This window comes from Hirundo rustica, chromosome 6 (assembly GCF_015227805.2).
Source record: "Hirundo rustica isolate bHirRus1 chromosome 6, bHirRus1.pri.v3, whole genome shotgun sequence".
NCBI classification, from domain to species: domain Eukaryota; kingdom Metazoa; phylum Chordata; class Aves; order Passeriformes; family Hirundinidae; genus Hirundo; species Hirundo rustica.
Window position 1 is genome coordinate 5,700,531 of NC_053455.1, and position 16,700 is coordinate 5,717,230.

Sequence of the window (16,700 nt, forward strand, 5' to 3'; positions counted from 1 at the left end):
CTTAACCTCTTACCTTCAGCAAGACTTGCTTTAAGTTTCAGCATTTTTTCCTTAGTGAATTGCTGTAATAAAGGACACAGCTGGCAAGAAGGTTTTAGCAAAGAGCAAGAAAAAGGGTGAATACTTAAGGGGTCATGTAGAACATTTGTAAGGCATCTTTTATAATTAAAAAAAAAAGCTTTTCAAGATGACTTGTATTATTTGCTTATTAGGCTTTTCAAAAAACTTCATGAGAAAACCATAAACTTAATTTTGCATTTTTCCACTTCTCTTCTGTGTGGAGTTTGCATATTTTGCAAAAAAGGAAATTTATGTTCGAATTGTTCTTACAAATTTGTTTTCAGTTTCCCCGGGGGATGTAAATTTTCTTTTTTTTTTCTTAAGTACCGCAGAAAAGCATTAACATACTCATGCTTTTTTTTTTTTTTTTTTTTTTTTTTTGTTGGAAATCGGAGAATAATGAAGATTTAGAATTTTTTTCCCCCCCCAACACAAATGATTGGTATAATGTGTAGGGATTTGTGTCCTTCAGCCCCCCATGAAGGTCACTTTGGCTGTTCAGAGTCGAGGACCAGCTCATGCCTGTCTCAGCTGTCAGATGGAAACGTGACTTGGAAAAGGGGAGAGGATGCGTGAGAGCATCTCCCAAACATGTGGTGCTGCCATTGGAGGGTCTTGGATCACTGGAACATGCCCATCCTTGGGGCAGCTTCTGCAGCTGCCTGTCCCTCCACCATGACTTACAGCCCTGGTGCGTGTGCCTGTGTCACTGCTCCAAATTACTCAAGTGTTCATGGAAATAGCTGGTTTCTGCATGGAGCTGGGGGCAACCTATTGAAGTGTTTGGAGAGAGATCCCTGTCTTATCAGGGGCTGCACTGGCGCTTCTGCTGTCAGCACAAACTCTCAGTTTGGACCGAAGTGGGAAGTGTCACCTTTTGGTTCAAATCGGTGCAAATCTGTTGAATTGCCTTTTGGGGAGCAGAGGTGTGTGCTGCAAGAGAACATGAGGGGCACCTGGATGCTTGGGCACTTGCTGCCAGTATTTACTTGGAGATTTTCTTAGATGGGCAAAAAAGGCTTGCCTCTCCATTGTATTTGGTTTTTTTTTTATCCTGGTGTTTTAGCTGAACAGGCTGAATTTGTGTGGTTGGAGGTCTGCATTTTTCTTACTGGAAAACAAAAGAAATGAAAAATATAACCGACATGCCAAGTAGCGTAAGAATAACCCAGGATGGGGATGGAAAGTAGTGTGTTGCTTTAAAAGTATATGTTTGATATATAGTTTTGATTGTAAAGGAAAAACAAAACAAAAAAGCCCCTGAGTATCCAAATTATGTTTTTTTGGAGGTCCTGAAGAATGTAAAGACATTCTTGGCAGTAATTGTAAGCCTGTCTAACAGGAGTGGCCACTGAGTTTTACAGCTGTGAAGAGCCGTTCACAAGCTACTTAAAAACCGTAAATTGAAAATCTGCTTATGTGATTAGCATTTTGGGTAAAGATACGCACATTTCATGACTCAAGGTTTAGAAACAGTCTCTTGTAATCCAAAGTGGATCATACTCAACACAGTGCCAGTCATATCCTCACCACTCTCATAAAATTGAGGTAATTTACAAGTCAGTTTAAAAAATTCTCTTTGCAGCAGACCTTGTAATCAAGTCAAGCCTAGGCTGCTTAAAATAAAATTGTGTTTGCCTACTTAGCTTTGGAGAGATCCAACCTGAAAATATATGTCTAAATATGTATATGTATATTAAAAAAATCAGGCTTGCTCCAAAAATCTTTCCCTTAGGGAAAAATGTGACTTCCCTTTGATCTATCAACTTGTTTTCATGTATAACTACATTGTTAGGAGCACTCTGGTCAGTGTTTTGTTTAAATAAGATGCAGAAAACGAAGTTCAATAGTGAGCACTAATCTAATGAGGATTGGTAATATACTTTGATAAATTAAAAGTTAAATCTAAACAGAATGTCATTTGTGGAGTTGAGGGGGTAAGCACTGAAGCAGAGTGGGAGTGCTGTGAAAATCTGTACGTACAGTGAACATGTTTTATCCCACTGCTTTTTCTTCTGAGCAACTGGATTGATTCATTCCTTTTTTCCTAGTATAGGACAGCTCAGGCATTTTAAATCTCGCATTAAGATGAGGTTGGGTTTCATATCTGTTAGAGCTTTGTTAGTGTTTAATTTTTAACCTTCACTTCAAGTGGAAAATTTCTGCATATTTCTTTGTTGTACAGTGTTGTAGTGTAATTTGAAACACATGTAGAGTTCTGGCACTTAAATCTAGAAATGACTCGTGTAACTTCTTTGCTGTCAGTCATTGTGATTTTTTTTTTTTTTTTTTTGGTTAAGTGAGGCAATAGTCAGGATGGTCTCCAAACTATTCTTACAGCGTAGCTGAGCTGGTTTTTGGCTGGATTAGCTTCTGCTAGAACCCTGTCAGTGTCAGTGTAGGGTTTGAGGCAGTGAAATAACTGAGAATTGATTTTGAGTGGGTGACAGGACCGCTGGGCTTTAAAAGTCATAGCAGGTGATTTTTCACATCTGCTCTGTCACTGGGGTATGCAGATATTTCTTGAATCTTGGAAAAGGAGAAAAGCCACAAATGAAGGGCTGATTTGATCTGCTTTGGCCCATTGGTTTTGAACACTGAATTCATTCTGCTCCTTTTAATGGAATCTAGTCTCTCAATAAGCTCAGTAGTCAGAGTCAAAAGATTGAGTAAGAGCAAGGGAAGCTTGTCTTGCTTTGGAGGGCACATAGAGGGCTGCACTCCTTGCAGGAATTCTCTTGGCCACCAAGGCATATGGTCTGAATTTCCCAGAGTCTCCTGTTGCAGGGCCTGATCCTCAGTAGTGATTTCTGTCACAGTTCTGCGTGGGCTACCTAATGAATGAGAATTGGCACGAAAGGAGTGATTATTGCTTTAAAGACTCGGCTGTGTTTTCCATACAGCCTTTTGTTTTTTGTTCGTTTTATCATGACTAACTAAATAAAAACCTGTGAATGGTAAAACAAGTACTGTGTGGGGTGCCCGTTTTTGGAATCGTGAGTATGGCCAAGTGTGCTGTCTCTTTCAGGGCAGGAGGGAACAAGGCAACCGAACTGCCTGTAAACCATTTTAACCTGGTTTGATATAGAAACTGTCTGGTACTGCTTTAGCATTCCACAGAAATCCTACACAGCCTTCATTTCAGGATTTTGGAAGGATGCAGATTTAATATAGGGGAGGTTAGATTAGCACCAATTTTTTCCAGCTGAATGGAAATCAAGGAGTGCAGCCTTTAGTAAGTCTGAAATCTTACTGTTTCAGGAATCAGCTCTCTGGCAAAAAAGGTCTACGAACATTTCAAACGACACCCCGTAGAATAGGGTGGTTTGCATGGAGCTCTTCTGTCAAGGTCATTAGCAATTGAATATATTAAAAGTGGACTGCTTATGAAATGGAGAGCTGTGCTTCCTGCCCGCCCACCTGTGGGTATAGTGTGGGTTCTGTAACTGTAAAAGGTCTCAGGAGGGTTATAAAAGCAGAGAATATGGAAAATATATATAAAGAAACAAAGAAAGAAGCCTGCATATACCACACAGTTTCTTACATGTGAAGCTGGCTGGAGCTGTGTGTGTACCACTAAATGAACCTCCAAAGCTGGCCCTGACAGCAGAATGTCCGTGGCGATTGTTTTTGTTGGCGTTTGGCTTCGAAATTAACTCATCGATCTAACACGAGTCTCTGTGCTCGGAATACAGGTCTGGTAATGTTTTTTTACTTTTTCATGCAATCATGGAAAAAATATGTTTCTGCTCGAAGCAGTTGTCAAACAAGCTTCTTTCATCGACAATCAGACACAGGGCAGCTGAGTAAGGCTGTTTAGTCTAGAATAAATACTCGTGAGATTACAAGGTCGCTGTAGGAAATGTAATTATACCGTTTATTCCAGAACAGTCTTTCTGTAGTGTGCGCTTGCCGAATGCTAAATCATACATTCATTAAAATACCTACAATATGAAGAGGAAAAATTAAAAAAAAAAAAATCAGAGCCTTAACGGAGCGGAGATTTGTCAGCAAACTGTGCTACGGGAACAAGCGGTGAATATTTCAAATGACTTCCAAAAATCAGGATGGCTTTATTCTTGAGAATTTGTAGGAGGCCAGCCCTGAGTTGTCTCTGCAGGTGTGGAGGCAGTGCTGCTAAGTGGGCAGCTGAAAGGTGTCAGGCAAAGCTGTCTGCTGAAGGATTATAACGTGCCAGGAGGCATCCAGCAATCTCATGGGCCAAATGCCCTGTTTTCTGTGCTCTTTGTGTCTCGGCAAATCACAGCCTCATTACTACCAGCCACTTAAAAGGACCTGATTGTCTGTGACAGTTCTTATCTGTTATTGAAAGCCCTTCTTTGCTTTCATCCCTCCCTCCATCCCCTGAGTTGATACTGCTATTGATGTCTGGTTCTCTTGTGACTTTGTTTGTCCATAGGCTTTCCTCCTTAGCTGCTGTATTTTGGTAGAAGTTAAGTTTTAGGACTTCCCTTGCATCTCTGAAATTATGTGGTAAATTTGAGATCCGTGGTTTTTGTGCTCTGTATTTTCCTTTTCTTTACATTTTCTCTTCCTTGCTTCTCCTGCACTCCGTCATGTTGCCCTTTTTGAGTCTTTTTGGCTCCTCAGCCAGATGGATAATTGCACTGGGAATTGTGTGGTTGCCACAAGAAAAACAATATGTTTTGCACATGCAGGAAGGATCTGTCCTGATTATCTCTCACTTCAACAACAGCGAGCACCTCAGTGTCCTCCGGTTTTTGTCGTTCTTCCTGGGACAGAGCCCCCAGATGATTTCTTTAAGCCCAGTGTTAGAGTACAGCGGCATCAACACAGTCATGGGGAGTGTGGGAGCTCATGGAAGCCCATTGCTGAGCTCCTCCTCTTCATCAACATCTGGGCATTGCTCCTGCTCTGTGCCTGGCTGTCAGGAGAGGTGGCACAACAAGGACTTGCTCCGGAGCAGCCTGAGAAAACCCTGGCATTTTCTCCTGAAGGGTCTATTCAGATGCAGTAATCTTAAACTATATCGTCTCAGATGTGGTTGAATTAGAAAGGTGATGAGGATCCTATCTGAATTTGCCTTCTGAAGCATTTGTAAAAATTCATTGCAATAAAAATCAGAAAGGAAGTGTGGAAAGGAGAGAGAGTCTTCCTGAGCCCTTCAACACTTCTTTTAAGAAGAGGGGGTTATGTAAAATAAAAATACTTTGCCAGAGACCGCCAGCAAAATAAACATAAAGAGAAAAATAAAGCCATTGACACTGATAAATACAGTTGTAAAGCAGCATTCTTAATGAAAATTTTGTTCAGGTAACAAATGGCTGAAAAGGTGAGTTACGAGTTTCTTTAAATGGCAGAGGGAAGCATGGGGTTGTGTCTTGATCGAAGCTTTCTGAACCTTTTGAAGCAGTAGTTTGTGATTCTTTATCCCCCTTCAGATGGCTTTGTTGAAGGAGTCTGTAATGCTTAAAGCTCCTCTGAAGAGTGCTCAGTGACAGGAATGAGGGATCTCCTCCTGGAGGAGCAGGTCAGGTGCCAAAGTCACCAATTCCATTGATAAATTTCATCCTATGTATGTAACTGCCCTCAATCCTGATAACGGTGGATGACAAGATTTTTAAGGGTTGGGCTGGCAGTCTCTATTTCCTTGTTTTGATACTGACCCTGTGGTGTCTCAGATTAGATCACACTGGAGGAAGAAGTAGAGCCAGAGAACTTTCCTGAAGAGTTAATGGTATTCCATCACAGGTGTGTTCACTTCTTTATTTTTCCCAGTTTCCTTTAAAAAAAAAAAACAGCAAACCAAAAACGTCCAAGTCTTCCTCACCTGTAAGAATTGGAGTTTCTGGCTCCTTCCATTCCAACAGCTTGTGCATCTCTCCCTGATGGCTGTCACACTTGGTGGAACAGCAGAGATTTTAGGAGTAACTGGTGCCAGAGCTGCTGCGTGGAAGGGAGTGCTTGAATGTGGAGGGGGGACCCTAAAAGTACCTTCACTGAAGTTCTTTGGATCTTTGAAATTGGAAGATGTCCAAGGACAAGTTAAAGGTTATCATCTCAGGTACCTTTTGAAGTTAGAGACTCGTATGTTGGTTCAAGAGGGCAAAATACAAAATATGGGTTTTCTATCATGCATTACAGCTATTTCTGACTTTTTTTTTTGTGTTAGTAATGCTGCTTACAGGGGGTTGAGGAAAGTACCCACAATTAAAATGGTTGGCTGGAGATTATGTACACACATTTAGGAACCAATTTCATGGCTTTGGTTTTACAGCCTTGCTAGTAGTTATTTGAAAACTGTTCTAGGTAAACAAGACATGTAGTGCCAGGCTTCCAGAAAGAATTGAGTTGTTCGCTACTCCCTCTTCCAAATTGAAGTATTTGAGTTGGGCTGTGTTTCTAATAACAAAGCAGAGGTTTGAACATAATGGGACTTCACAGCTGAACTATTGCTCAGGCTTGAAGGTAACGCCACCATATTTTTGTTTCTTTAACTGGTATTAAATGTAAAAACATAAATCCTTTTCAGTGGGAGAGGAGGAGGAGAGATGGTTTTCATTTGGCATAATTTCCTGTGAGACGTGGTTCTAAACAAGGCCCATATTTACACAAGACAATACAGTTTTACATGTACTGGTATATCCAGCACGTTTTAAAATTGTTTAGCCAGCTCCGGGTATTAAATACCTTCACAATAAATGTGTTTAATAAAAGTAGATGAAGTTTGAAATAATTTTTTAATAATTTTACAGTAGAAACACCAGTTAAATCAACCCCACTGCAGTAATAAATGTCACAAAAACAATTAATTATAGTTGCTTGCCACTGCAAAATCAATTGTGTAACTGTTCTTCTAAAACTGACTTTTACATTACTAAATCCTAAACACTACACTTCTGTAACTTGTCAGAATCAGGTTTTGGTTAATAGATATTTTCAGTGATGTAATGGGAACTTCTGGCATGGAGTCAGAATATAATGGACTGTGATTAATGTTTTAATAAGCACTTTTCTTCTACTTATGATGCAGCAGTGAAATGGTTTCCTGCTTAGATTGATAGAAAAGCAGGTGTGCGTACATACTTTTTCCTTTCGGTAAGAATAAGTTTTTCAATGCTTCTGCTTGAAAATGTTTAATGTTTTTCCTTGAGTCAAACACTCCTGGTTTGGGGGCTTCAGTTTGTTTGTTTTAAATCCAGCTCTTGCTGATATTTGTCAGCTGAAACTGGAAGGTGCCGTGGAAATCTTTTCAGTACTTAAAGTAATTGCTTTGTAAAAAGGGAAACTCATTAGTTTAGAAAATAATTTTGATATATTGACGTTTTCTTCAGTGAAAGGATTTGTTTAAATTAGTGTTGGAGTAATTCGAAAGTGTGCAAGAACAAATACAGTGTTGAAAATATTAGCAGGTTGATTTATTATGGAGGTTGATGTAATGCACTTGCTACATCATGCTTGGTTACTTTTGCCCAGGAAGTGGTTGTGTTATTCTGTATTTTAAATATTTATTTAAAACAAATAAATAAATAAATAGGTATTTTAGTCACTGCTTTTAATGACCCAACAATCCAGGTTTTTTACAGGTATAGCTGTTCTTGCTTAGGGGTCAAGTCAGCTCTTTGTCCTGGTAGCGTTTCTTCTAAGATGGTGCCAAAGGTGAGCAAATTCTGCAGGCTCTTTAACATCCTAATGATAGCTGTTGGTGGTTGTGCACTTGGTCTCCACTATTCCTCTGCAGAGGAATATATATACATAGAAGAATTATATTTAGTATAACCACAGAGCATGAGGAGTGTCTTCTGTGGAAAACAAAGTAGTCTCTTTCCTTTCCTTTTCTTTCCTTCTCAAGAGTCCTTGTAGACTCGATGGGAACAATGGGTATACCTGTGATGAGAAGAGAGTAAAAACTGTAGAAAGAGGAGGGTCCTGTGTCTTGCTGGCATCATTCCACTAGCCTGGATTCCAGGCACCTCTGCTCTCCACTTCTGAAAGCTGAGTGAGCCTTTCTGGAAAGATGGAAGAGGTGCTCTGGTCCTGGCTCCAGTGCAGGCACTTTTCTCTCATCTCCAGAATCTGTTGACGTTAATTGAGATTCAGGATAATAGTGTCTCCATCTCTTTCTTCTTTCCCCTAAACCTGGGAATCTTACTGACTCCTCTGTTCTCAGGAGCATCGACCTATGTTTTAATTTTTCCATCAACTTTGGAAAAAATGCTGATGTCAGCGTACTTGTGTTTTTAATATTTATTGAGAATTTACCAAGTGGCCTCTATACCTTGGGTTTGTGCCAGCTCTCTCTACTGTGGTATTGTCTGCCTTGCACAGAGAAGGTTACTTATGGTTTCCTTTATTTGCTACTGCTGCATTTGTCTAGTTCTCCCTTAAAAAGATGCAGGAGGTGAGTGCTGGCTGCTATCTTTATTTTCTGACTCTCTTCCAGAATTCATGAGGAAATGCTCCTGAATAAAGCCAGAAAAAATTCTACACCTCTTCTCCCCTTCCTGTCATTAGAAGGTTCTCTCTCTCTTCCCCCTCTTTTCACATTTAGGCCCTGATGGATTGGGCAGACTTCTTGCTCTGTGGCCATTGATTCTACTAATTGTCAAAAGCTATTCCAGAAACGAGAGGGAAGAGATTTTGCACTCTGAGGCCATCTGAAAACTTGGAAGCATAAAGGCTCTGCTGTTCCAGTCTCTCTTCAGCACACAGTTAATTTTGGAATGAAAAGTCCCACAGATAGAGAGTCTGCAAACAATCTGAAATATGGAAACCATATCTTGCCTTTTAATTTTTTCCCTTGTTCCATGATGTAGGTGCATCCTGCTCTTTTTCTCCTCAGGATCAAGGCAAGTATTGTAGTCAAGGTGTGAGTGCAATGAGGAGTTTTGCTTTCAGGAGTCTGCTGTGACTGAGCAGTCCCTTACCTTGAACATTTTGGGCCATAGGATCCTTCTGGATCTTTTGGCTTTTGTCTAAGAGCAGTCACTGAAGTTGTTATTTTTGTATTTTGCATTCATTACCTCTCTCTCTTTTTTCGCTCACCCAGAAGTGCTCTATAGATTTTTTAGGTCTGCTGTATTTACTCAATTTATCCAGACCTTGGAAAAGCTTGGACTAGCAGAAGAACGCCCAAAATTGGTGTTGTCCATTTCTACAAACATCTGAGCAATTGACAGTGTCATAACAGAGCCTGGAGATGACAGCAGGGATAACTCAGTGCAGCTCCCTCCTCACCGTTTTCACAGGTTCTCACTGTTAACACCTCCAGACTCCTTCTCTGCCTTCTCCAAAGAGCTGTAGGAAGTTCACATGTTCCCTCACTTGGTTTTGTCTCTGGTGTCAAAACACTATTCTGAAAAATTCCCATTGAATTTGTTTGGGTGTTAGGTTTAAAAATTAAGAAAAGCCCCACAAGGATCCAGTTCTGCTCCCAGCTCTGGCAGAGGAATTTGTAGTGGCTTCAGCGGGAGCAGGATTAGACCTCACAGAAATGCCTTTATAATGTTCCTGTCCTTGGGCAGGCTTGGTGGAGACTTTCTTTTGCAATACAGATGAACTGTGTGTGCTCACAGGCTCTTCCATATCATTGAGGAGGGTGCTGTCACAGGGCTCAGGGGTGTTTGCAAACAGAGCAGAGGAATGCAGTTACCTGTAGGACAGAGCGTGGGCAGTGGAGCCCTGTGCTGCAGGCTCTTCATCTCAGAGTTTGTAGATATTTGGCTTTTCTGGGAGCGGTTGGCTGCTGGTTGATTTTCCTGTGTTTCGAAATGAATGTGGAAAACTTGCCTGGAGCTCCCTGCTCAGATCAGCTGCCCATATGTACTACAGCAGCAGGTTTTACGGGCTGTCTGCCCTGGGAATTGAAGACCAGAAAAAGAAAAGAAAATCAATGTATTTTCTTTTAATGCTATTTTTATCTCTGTAGAAAAAGACTATGAATGGGGCTAGCCAATAAATGAGATTTCAGTGCTCATGTATGGGTCCATTTCATGCCTTCCTCGTGCACTTGTGCATTTTTTTGTTTTATTTCTTTCTCTCATTGCTGCTTTGGTTCACTCTCTGAAAAATGGAAATATCTGATTTGAGATGTCAGCATTAGATTCTGGGAAGAACTTGCCACTTCCAGTAGAGAGAACCATGTAAATTGGAGTGGCTGGGTGGAGGTGATAGCCCAGGCTCCTGGTGTCTGCAAAGAGCAGTGCATCCTCTATTTTGGGCTGCTTTGAAGGATGTTATTTGCAACAAATCCCAGAGTTTTTGTTGACTCATGACTTATATTTTGGTTTTATTCAGCTCTTTTTTTTTTTTTTGTCCTTTGAGGGCTCCAGCAGCTGAAACAGCATCGTCTTACCACAGGGCAGTTTCAGCTGAGCCTGGTGTTTGAAATGGCAACACTGCTAAATGTTTGTGACTTGTTTTTAGAACACCGTTTCAGCTGCCAGTTTCCTTGAGAAAGCAAAAACAATATGAAAAACAAGAAATGCAAATAAAGGAGAGGCCTTAAAATATTTCTGATATTAAAAAAAAGCCAAAAAACCAAAACAACAACAAAAACTCTCAAAAAACATGCAGAAGACGTGCTAAATTTAGCAGAATTTCTTGAATAAGAAAGTGACATCTAAATAAGCATGCATTACTTTGATTCCCTTCTCCTTTTCTCCAGCCTATACATAAACTCATTGATTAAATCCTCTCTTAAAGAGCTGCTTCTAAGAATTTTGCCTTTCCTCTGATAAATGGCTTGGGTGCTCCCAGAAGAATAGCTGCCACATGGTGAGAGTAGATACAGGGGAGGATGAGAGCTCCCCAAAACTCTGCTTCCTGACGAAGTGATGAAGAAACTGCAGTGGTACCATTTATTTCTCCAAGCAGAGGGCAGGATTTAGGGCATCAGGAATAACAACTTTGAGGGGATGATCTCTGCACCCAGGAAAGCTGTCGTTTCTGCTGTAATTATTTTATTGATACATATGTTTGTGCAGGTCTGTGTGTGTGTGCAGATATTGTTATGGATCATTTTACATTTACAACGTGATAACTCCTTGCTGTTATTGCTGTTGTATTATTAGGTGTTCTGTAGGTCTGGCAGTGCAGTGATTGTTTTCAGCAAGTGCAGCTGAAGCTCAGCGTTTTGCCCCAGAAAAGAGAATGTAACACTCAGAGAACTCACTTCAGAAAACCGGAGGGAATTCTGAATTCCCCTACTCGATACTACTTTGTGTCTGCACCCACCTCCTTACCTCCAGAAGCTCAGGTTTTGTAACTCAGCTACCATTATCTGTGTTGTTTCCAGTATTAATTAATTTGTGGTGCTGTGTTTGTGTGACCTGTTCTTAGCTCCTGGCTGTGTGACCTTTGCTATTAAGCCGTCTCTAGCATGGAAAAAGTCCATGTTAGTAAGTGCTACATGGATTAGTCTGAATCATTTATCCATTTCCCCAGCCCCCTCAGAGTTTTTGACAGGGGTACATTCTGCAATGGATGACTTTTATATTTTCTTTCAAATCATAGATGAAAGTTGTTGAGTATCACTAGGATAAAATGAGATCCCTGCAGGGAAAATACCTCTTTGGATGATGAATCCCCATTTACACTTACTTCTTAAGACCTATCAGTGTAAATCATGCTTAAGTTTTGGTTTTTTTTTTGGTTTTTTTTTTTTTTTTTTTTTTTTTTTTTTGTTTTGTTTTGTTTTGTTTTTTTTTTTTGCATAGCACCTCTGAAAATTAATTTGAATATGGTACTTTAAAAAAATAAATCACTGCCTGCTTTTATTGTAAAGCTGAAGGTGAGCTTGAGCTTTTCATTGGGGTATGTCACTGAGGTGAGTGGTTAGTTCTTGGGGTAAAGAAATTTGAGACCAATATTGGTTCAATCCATAGGTCAGTGTAGAATATTTTCAGTGGCAGTGCATTAAATGGACAGGGCATATAGTGGAAACTTTTGTACTCCAGGGGGTTGAGAGATAATAGTGCTGATGCAGAAGGATAGCTAAGTCAGAAAGATGACCCACAGGACTCCTCTGGGAATATTACCAGGTTATTTTCCTTGAAAAAATCACATGTTTTCTGTACAAAAAAAAAAAAAAAAAAAAAAAAGAAGAGTTTGCATTCATACAGATTTAACCTCCATAAGGAGTTACAGGAAAATTCTGCCAAACTGGTGGTAAAGTTTGTGTGTGGGGCTACATTTGAGCTGGCTTTTAGGGCAGCCCAGGCTCACGTGTGCTGCAGCCTGTGTTGGAGTAGCACAGAGGTGGTCTGGGAGGACCCAGCTCTGCTTCCCCTGTGGTTTTTGCTCTTCCATGGCTCCAGCTGGTAGAACCTTTGTAGTACAAGAAGTTCTCGCTCACAAAGGGCATCAGGTTAGCCTTTAGTAGATTTATGTGCCGTAATATTATTTAAGCCGTTGAAAACGTGCACACGGCTCTCGAGGCAGATAATGCAGCACTTGTATGGGGCCACTTCCAAGTGAGCTGTGTGGGGTGCTGGCCCTGCTGCTGGGAGATCAGTACAGTCCTGTGCTCCCTGCCCTTCAGTCACATCAGCAGCTGTCAGACGTGATGCACTGCTCCACCAGCTCAACAGGCATCAGCTTGATTCTGGTAGGAGACAGATTTTCATGGCCCAAACCCCCTTTCTCAACAGAGTGGCCTTTGGTGTTTTACTTCAGAACAAGTCTGTGCCCAAATAGAAGTGACGTTTTCTTCTGTGATGTGCTCTTCGTTGCTGCTCAGGGACATAAAATCTGTGGAGTGTAGGCCCACAGAGACCTTGAGGTTGTTTCCCAGGTGTGCATGCAGTGAGTGCTCCCAGTTGCTGGCTGCCACCTGGGAGAGCTGCGTTACTGGTCTGGCTGCTTTTAAGAGTTGATTACGAGGAGAGGCATTTCAGCAGAGAGGCGTTTTCATGCCTGCCTTACCCACCGTGCTGCTTTGTGTTCGTGTTTTAACCGGAGAACTGCGTTAAGCACGTTGTGTGTGTGTTACCCTTCCCTCCTCTGCTGCCTTTGATGACGAGGTTTATCCATTATGTGCAGCAAACATTAAATTGGAGCTAATGGGGGATGGGTTTGGGCCTGAGCTCTGATGCCTATAAAACGTGATGAGATGTGGCAACTGACTTATTGCATGACATGCAATCTAGTGGCATCACATTGGATGGTGTTTCACAGAGCACTAATATTTTATGTAGCCTTTAGGAAAAATCTTGGTTATAACACTCAATGCATTAACATGCATGTAGCTGTTCACGGCAGTACGTTAAAGCAGTGGCCCACGCTGTTTCTTACATTTCTTGATGCAGCAAGGAGCTTATATATCTTAGTAGTATGAGAAATTAAGCAGTTCAAGAACAGAGAGCAGGAAAAAGACCTGCTTTAATTTTCTACAGATGTTTCTGATGACTGAAGACTAAAGGAGTTTCATAATGAAATAGCAAATTGCATGAAAGAGGTTAAACTTCAGTACAAAGTTAGGCTGTATTTTAATATTCCAGGGCAGTGTATACTAATAGAATAATCACTCACCTCGTCTTGCAGCTTTTGACTTGACACAGCAGTGGAACTTCCCTTTAAAGCACAGTAATTTCTATATAAGCTGTTTGATCTGTCAGATAGGTGTAGGAGCTTGTGTCAGACTTGAAGAAGGGAGCAGATTCGGCTCTGACAGATGGTACAAGTACAGTGAAGTTAATTGACTTTGCCAGGGGAGAAAATTCTTCCTCCCAATTATGTCAGCTGCCAGACAACTTTCCAGAGGTGTGGAAAGAAATATGCCTAAAGGACAAGCCTGACACTGCTTTTCTAGTAGGTGCTTGCTCTGCTATATTTTTATTTTTAACTTTTTTATTATTTAAGCTTTAATAAAATTGACTAGCTCAACTACCTCTTCATTTGGGGATTCTCAGACCTCATAAATCCATTGCCCCTCTGCGTTCCTCTAGGATTTTCTGCCTGGTTTTGCGAAGATAACAAATTTCAGGAGAGTCTTGTGAAGCAGGGACCTCCCGGGCTTCTTATTTCTGCCAGGGTTAGGTGTTCTGCTTCTTTGGCTTCATACTGGCACAATTTAAACTCTGTCAGAGTCAACAGGTTTCTGTCACATTCTAAGATTTTAGTATTTGGAAGGCAGAGGAGGGGACTGGGCTTTTGACTTTGTTTGCTGGTCCCATGTCAGACCTATAGCCTTTCTCATATGTGAACCTCTGCAGTTTTGTGTTCCAGCACCACATGATTCTTTTACAGAAATTTCCTGTCAGTGGAGAAGGAGCCAGGAAGGCTGTCATGATAGGGTTTATTGTTTGGAGAAATAAAACTCCCCTTTTCTCCGCTCTGGCACCTTTTCTCCCCTCTCAGCCCCATTTTTGTTTTCAGTTCATGGGTTTTTCCACTGCAACTCGTGATAAGTGTTACTGCCAAGAGATGATAAGTAGAATAAATAATAAAAAGAGATTGATGTAGACAACTTTTTATTCTCTGTCACCTTCTTGTGAGGTTGTGATGGATGGGTGGGCAGGTCATGCACAACCCTTCAGTTTTGTTTCGCAGTGAAGGTAGAATCCATTCCAATTTCCTTTTCTTTTGTGGCCCAAATTTACTATATATAACTGGCCCTCCTGTTCAGTTACTGTTACAGCTTTTTCAAGAACATGTTGGTAAATCTGACTGTTTATATTTTATGTGGTTGGGCTGTTTGGTTGTTTATCACTGGGCTTTGCCTTACAGAAGTGCCTAGGGACATAATTCCATCCCTAGACCCTGTACAACAGTTCAGAGGTGTGTGGAACAGTCCCTGCCTCAAGTGGAGGATGCCACCTTTAAAAGGAAAACGTTAAATACCGTGCAATGGTAGCAAACCATCTCCCTTTTACTCCTCCTGCACTTGACTCTCTTCCTGCTAAATGTGGCAGTACTGTCAAAACTTCTCATTCTTTTGGCTTCTCCCTGTCAGTATAACTGTTCCAGATCTTTCAGTAGCCAAGAACTCCATTCTGTTTGTGGGTTCCAAATTTTTACTCATCCTTGCATCTGGTTTTGTTGCCTTAAACCCCAGATACTTTCAGATTGACACAATATTGATCACAGTTGCATTTGGTTAAATTTGAGGTTAGTTGACATGAGTCAGTGATGAAATTGCATGTGACACTTTTTTGGACATTGGGAATTCATTATCTTTAAAATTATTTTTGAGAAACTGTATTCAGCCGCTAAATATACTTTTATTAAAACAAGCCCTTCGTATGCATAATTGAGATTTGGAATCGTGGTGTTTGTTTTTTCACATTTCTTGGAGCGTGCTTTCAGTTTAGCTAAACTAAACACCATTCTATTTAGGGCATAATTTTAAGAATATTTTTTGTAATTCTGGCAGCAAATGCTGTGACATTATAATTATACCATTAGCTTTCAATGTTTATCCATCATAAACTGGCTTTAATCCCAGTTCTGGAATACAGCTTTCTTGTTGCTCTGGATTCTTCAAGTGAAGGGGCAATTTTGTCTGCAGAAATGATTTTTTAAGGAAGTCCACCATGTGGGACTAAAACAGCTCAAAAAGAGAAGTCTGTCTCTCCCTCTGAAGTCATAAATTGAAGTTTCCTTGAAGGAGGTTCACTTTTAAGGACAAGTTGAACCAGCAGATACTGTTCAGAAACAGACTCAATTCTCTCATATGTTAAAATATTCCACTCATTTAACCAGCTAAATTTAAAAATGGGAACGGCTTAAACCAATACAATCTAATATTGTTAACATGCCTGGTTATTTGTGGGTTTGAAAGCAGAGCAGGACTCAGTGGTTCACCCCAGGAGTACATTCTGGGACCCGCACCCTCTTCTTTCCCACCTGGCTGTGGAAGGAGCTCTTCCTCAGCAGGTTTGCAGGTGATGCAAAGGCCAGAGGAGCAGCTTGTGCTCCAGATGGTTGTGCTGCCCTTCAGAGGGACCTCAGCAGGCTGGAGAAATGGTGTCACAGCAGTCTGAGAGAAATGCAGGGCGCTGCACCTGGCTGGGATAACCCCATGTGCCAGCATGGGCTGGAGCCGACCTGCTGGGAAAGCAGCTCCGTGGAGAGGGGCCTGGAGCACCCCATGGTGGCCCCATGGTGACCTGGGGTCTGTCCCCTGCAGCCTGTCCTGGTGGGGAAGAAAAGCCACCAGCTTCCTGGGCTGTGCCAGGCAGTGTCACCAGGAGGTTGAGGGAGGTCTCGGCGCTGGTGAGGGACACATCCAGCGTCCCTCACGTGGACATGCTGGAGCAGGTAGGGTTTGGGGTGTCTGTTGTGAAACTGAGGTGAAACTGAGGGAAGCTTCAATGTGGAGAAGAAAAGTTTTGGGAGGACCTTGTGGATGTGTGTAAATACCTGATGGGGAGGGCAGGGAGTGAAGGGGACAGAGCCAGGCTCTTTTCAGTATTCCCAGGGAGAGGAGGAGATGTCATGGACACAAATGGTAATACATAGAATTCCATTGGAATGAATTTACTGCAAGGGAGGTCAAACCCTGGGACAAGTTGTCCATGTAGTTAGTGGGGTGTTCCTCCTTGGAGATACTAAAACTTGACTGGATACAGCCCTGAGCAGACCCAGACCCTGCTGAGCAGGGAGGCTGGACCAAGTGGGATCCCCGTGTGCCTTCCAGCCTCAGCCTTCTCAGTGTT

The 16,700-nt window shown here is 41.5% G+C and overlaps 1 protein-coding gene across 4 annotated transcripts in view; it reads left to right on the forward strand.

Annotated features, from left to right (window-relative positions):
* Positions 1 to 16,700, forward strand: part of MNAT1 (MNAT1 component of CDK activating kinase) — a 116,502-nt gene that overhangs the window by 84,782 nt on the left and 15,020 nt on the right. Inside the window, exon 8 of one of the 4 annotated variants that reach the window (XM_040067471.2) lies at positions 4,740 to 5,266. The exons of 2 other annotated variants lie outside the window; for them this stretch is intronic. In XM_040067471.2, the coding sequence (XP_039923405.1) occupies positions 4,740 to 4,755 (16 nt within the window). In that variant the 3' untranslated portion in view covers positions 4,756 to 5,266. Of the gene's footprint in view, positions 1 to 532; positions 558 to 4,739; positions 5,267 to 16,700 lie in introns of those variants that run through there. One more of the 4 variants, XM_040067473.2, reaches the window with a different exon arrangement.